This window comes from Onychostruthus taczanowskii, unplaced genomic scaffold (assembly GCF_017590055.1).
Source record: "Onychostruthus taczanowskii isolate IOZ18803 unplaced genomic scaffold, ASM1759005v1 scaffold92, whole genome shotgun sequence".
Taxonomy (NCBI): Eukaryota; Metazoa; Chordata; class Aves; order Passeriformes; family Passeridae; genus Onychostruthus; species Onychostruthus taczanowskii.
In genome coordinates this window covers 75,261-80,041 of record NW_024507213.1, presented here as the reverse complement: position 1 = coordinate 80,041, position 4,781 = coordinate 75,261, and the positions used below count along the sequence as shown (strand labels likewise).

Below are 4,781 nucleotides of genomic sequence, written 5' to 3'. Positions count from 1 at the left end.
TTCACCCACCAGGTGCAACCCATTCTTCATCTGGCAGCATTGTCAGGGAGTTGTTGTTAGGCAGAGCCACAAGGGCCCCCCTGAGCCTCCTTTTCTCCAGGCTCAGCCCTTCCCAGCTCCCTCAGCCTCTCCTGGGGCTCCGCTCCCTGGACACGCTGCAGCCCCTGCCTGAGCTGAGGGGCAGCTGGGGATGGAGCCCCAGCAGTGCCAGCACAGGCACAGCCCAGGAGCCCTGGCCCTTCCTGGCCACCTGGAATCACATCCACCAGCCGCTGCTCCGGCGTTCCCTGTCCTTCCAGCCGTGCTTCCCAGGGCACACTGCACACCAGTGGCAGTGGGAGGGTCTCCTTCCCCCCCCGTCTGCCCCGTTCCCTGAGGTCTGGCTGCTGCCACTGCAGCTCAGACACCACTGCTCATCCCCGCAGGACAGCAGGGACACAGCGGTGTGACAGTCCTGGCAGTGACAGTGACAGCCTGCCCCGTCAGCAGAACCAGCGGCCTGTAAGGCAAGGAGACACCAGCGTGGGCTCCACAAGACACAGAAAGTGGGAAGAGCTCGTGAGGAGACACCTGGCTAGTGCTGGACATGCACGGAGGGCTTCCCTGCTGGCAGGTGCCCAGAACTGGGATGGCTGGATCATTTGTGGGAACACCCAGGCACAGAAACAGCTGCCTGGGGATCCCGTGTGGATCCCGGGATCCCGTGTGGATCCTCTGCTGGACCTGGGGACACCTGTGTGTTGTTTTCCATCCCTTCCCCAAGGCCAGCCTAACACCACAGCCACTGCCCCTGCTGTCAGGACTGTCCCCAGCTCCAGGGCCTGGCATGGGCATCCCTGGGCCAGAGCAGACGGAAAATCCCCTCCTGTGCTCCTCCCTGCAGCCAGCAGGTCAGCCGAGCTCAGGAATGGCCCGGATTTCATTTCCCAGGGGAAGGCAGCGCCACGTGCAGATGGATAACTTCCCTGGGCGCAGCAGGCAGGGAGTCTCCAAGGAACCTGGTTCTGCTGCCAGTTCCCAAACCCCAGCTGCACTCCCAGAGCCCCCAGCCCAGGGGCTGAGCCCCCAGCCCGTGAGCCAAGGGCAGATCCGGGCGCTTCCCACCGCAGGGAGGCACCGACTGCCCTGCCCCACCCCGCTCGGCCTCCCTGCCCGGTACCAGCGACACAAACACAGCACGAGCAGGGCCGCGGCACAGCCGCTCTCCCGTTTATTGCCGCCGCGAGCTGCGCGGGCCGGGCCTTTCTTCACAGCACAGGCAGCGCTCCGGCGGGGCCGCGCCCAGGCGACACGGGCAGCAGCTGCAGGCCATCCCGCCGGCCCCCAGGGCTCATATGCTGTCCAGCTTCTTCAGGATGAACGGAGCTGAGGGGAAAACAACGCTCAGACACCGCCCCGCGGGGGCCGGGATATCCCGGCACGGCACCGAGACCGGGCTCGTCCCGGCAGCGCGGGGACGGGATATCCCGGCACGGCACAGGCTGGGAGCACGGGCCGGGATATCCCCGCACAGGCTGGGAGCTCAGGGTCGGGATATCCCGGCACAGGCTGGGAGCACACAGCCGGGATATCCCGGCACAGCCTGGGAGCACAGAGCCGGGATATCCCGGCTCGGCACAGCCTGGGAGCACAGAGCCGGGATATCCCGGTACAGCCTGGGAGCACAGGGCCGGGATATCCCGGCACAGGCTGGGAGCACAGAGCCGGGATATCCCGGCACAGGCTGGGAGCACAGAGCCGGGATATCCCGGCACGGCACAGCCTGGGAGCACAGAGCCGGGATATCCCGGCACAGCCTGGGAGCACAGAGCCGGGATATCCCGGCACAGCCTGGGAGCACAGAGCCGGGATATCCCGGCTCGGCACAGCCTGGGAGCACGGGCCGGGATATCCCGGTACAGCCTGGGAGCACAGAGCCGGGATATCCCGGCACAGGCTGGGAGCACAGAGCCGGGATATCCCGGCACAGCCTGGGAGCGCAGAGCCGGGATATCCCCGCACGGCGGCCCGGCCCTCGCCGGCGCCGCCACACCCGCTCACTCACTGATCCGCAGCAGTGCGACGTAGATGAGGAAGTTGCGGACGGAGGCCAGCACGTCGCGGCGCATCTTCCGCCGCAGCTCCTCCGGGTCCATCTTGGGCCCCAGCCCCTCGATGCGGAACATCCCGGAGCGGAGCTCGTTCCCGGCCTCGGCCCCGATCCCGACCCGGCCCCGGCGGCGCGTCCGGTCACGTGGTTCCGCCGTGAGGCCGGCGGCCGCATGCGCACGGAGCGCGGAGGCGCCGCCGGCGCGCGGAGACGGCGTCACTTCCGGTCGGGAGCCTCTGGCCCTGTCTCTGGCTCGCTGTCCCTGTGTCCCTGTTCCCAGCCCAGCCGGAGCTGTCCGGAGCAGTTTCTCCCTTCTCCTGCCATTGTCCCCCCGGTGCCGCCCTGCCCTGAGCCCTGCCGGCAGGGCAGCTGTGCTGGCTGCTGAGCCCGGCCCTGCCCCGGGGCTGCCGGGGCCTGCAGCTGCCGTGCCGAGCCCCGAGTGCCCGCGGCTCCCCGGGCAGAGATCGCCCTTTCCTGTGACAGCCTCCAGCTGCCAGCACTCGGCACAAGGAACGCTGCCCGAGGTGCACGAAGGCTCCAGGCCTGCCCCAGCTGAGCAGGCAGAGCCCTGTGGCTCCCCTCAGCATCCCCACAGAATGCCCGGGCTCTGCAGTGTTAGGTGTTATGAATAAAAATATACCTATTTTTATTTAAGGTTACAGAGAAAAAAAAAAAAAAAACGGTGGGACCAGTTGCTGTTAAATTAGCTTAATTGTAAAGAGACTGAAAAGCAGGAATCTGCGAATCTCTCATGAGGATGGCATCCCCAGATCTGCCTGCAGACCAGCGGACAGAGCTGCATCATCATCATCATCATCATCACCCTCATCATCACCCTCCGTGCCACTCCTGGGGACAGCAGCGGCGTGGGTGCGACCCGTCGGTTTCTCCCCACCTGAGCTGAATCTCTTTAACAAAGGCATTGAAAAGGAGAAAGATCTCCTGCCCTATTTATGTCATTAGGTACTTGGAAAAAGGCATTTCTCTGCGCTTGGCTGCCCGTGGCCCGAGGCCAAGGCGATTACAGAGCAGCTGCTCCCGCTGTGCCGTGCTAATTGAGCCTGCCAGGTGGCTGAGGAGCTGCGCTCCCAAAGCACAGCCAGCAGTGACGGGAGGTGAGCACTGCTCCCAAAGCAGCTCCCGGAGCTGCCCAGCAGCCACAGGGTTGGATCCCAGTGCTGCTGCCAGCCAGGGGAGATGTGGCCCTGCCCTCCCCGGAGCTTTCCAGCAGAAGTCCCGAGGGAAAGCGCGGCACAGCTGCCCAGACCCCCCCCGCTGACACACGCCAGCTCCAGGACAGCTCATTGTTTGCTCTGACTGGTGGCTCTCTGCAGTCTCTGCCAGCAGGAACAGGCTGGCATGTCCCGAGCCCGTTGGGGCAGAGCACCGTGCACTTTGTGCCTGCTGTTCCCCTAGTCTCGCTGGCTGCTGGAGCAGTGTGAGAGGGGCTGTTTTCCCGAGGAATGATGGAGGAATGTGAGCAATTCGGGGCAGAGCCGATGGAACACGACACAGGACTGAGCAGAGGCTGGAGCAAGGAGGGCACAGGAGTGCTGCTAAGTGACATAAATAGGGCAGGAGATCTCTCTCCTTTTCAATGCCTTTATTAAAGAGATTCAGCTCAGGTGGGGAGAAACCGACGGGTCGCGCCCACGCCGTCGCTGTCCCCAAGAGTGGCACGGAGGAGGAGGGTGATGATGAGGGTGATGATGATGATGGTGATGATGCAGCTCTGTCCGCTGGTCTGCAGGCAGAGCTGGGCACTGCGTCCTCACGGGAGATTCGCAGATTCCTGCTTTTCAGTCCAACACTTCGGGTCCCCTCCTTAGTGAACATCCTTAGGTCAGGGTGAGAAGCAAAAAGGATCCAAGCAGGCACTGGACTTCCACCCATCCTCAGACATCACCTAGGGTCCCTAATTCTATATTGGTTCGTTGTTTTTAGGGGTTTTCCTGGAAAACGGGAAGATTTTGGAGCAGTGCATTTCTCATCTGCATACGAGGTCCCAGGCCACTCCTATTCTCCTGGGCTGCGTGTCCAGGTGTAGCTCCGGGGCAAGCACTGGGAGGACAATGGCTAAATCACCAACCATTTAAAGAACTCTTTAACAATTAAGCTAATTTAACAGCAACTGGTCCCACCGTTTTTTTTTTTTTCTCTGTAACCTTAAATAAAAATAGGTATATTTTTATTCATAACACTTGGGATGTTTGTGGCAACTTTCCAGCATTCCCTCGAACTCCGAACCCCAAAGCTGGCACAGTTCATCCCACAGCTACCCCCATAATTACAGGGGAATTTCGCCTTGCACTCCCTGGAGCTTGTCAGAAACACTGAATTAGACACAGATCTTAAAAAAACCCCCACATGATTGTGATGCCTCAGGGTTTAGCTTTTATATCTTTCACATTCTGTGCTGCTCTAGTGTGTGGGTCTGGGCTTCACATCAGGGCATGGTGAGCTCTGTGCACAGAGCAGGGAGACAAAACAATTCCTGCTCCAGCTGGGCACCAAGGACAAATGATCCAAATCTCAGCCCAGGAGCACAAACCCCGTGGGCTGCAGAGAGAAAAACAAGCAGGATGGGACTTCAAAACCTCAAGCTAAAATTAGACAATTAACTCCAATGTGCAATTGGAGCAGAATTGATAAAAGTGAGAGACCCCGTGACCCGTTGTGCATCTTGTGATCA

General features: G+C 61.2%; 1 protein-coding gene across 1 annotated transcript; it reads right to left on the bottom strand.

Annotated features, from left to right (window-relative positions):
* Window positions 1-1,180: 1,180 nt before the first annotated feature.
* Window positions 1,181-2,241, bottom strand: TOMM5 (translocase of outer mitochondrial membrane 5). The gene is made up of 2 exons (XM_041426634.1): window positions 2,045-2,241; window positions 1,181-1,365 (listed from the first exon to the last, which is right to left on the bottom strand). Exons 1-2 carry the CDS (start codon window positions 2,163-2,165, stop codon window positions 1,331-1,333), a joined length of 156 nt encoding a protein of 51 aa, XP_041282568.1. The 5' UTR covers window positions 2,166-2,241; the 3' UTR covers window positions 1,181-1,330.
* Between the last annotated feature and the right edge of the window lie 2,540 nt (window positions 2,242-4,781).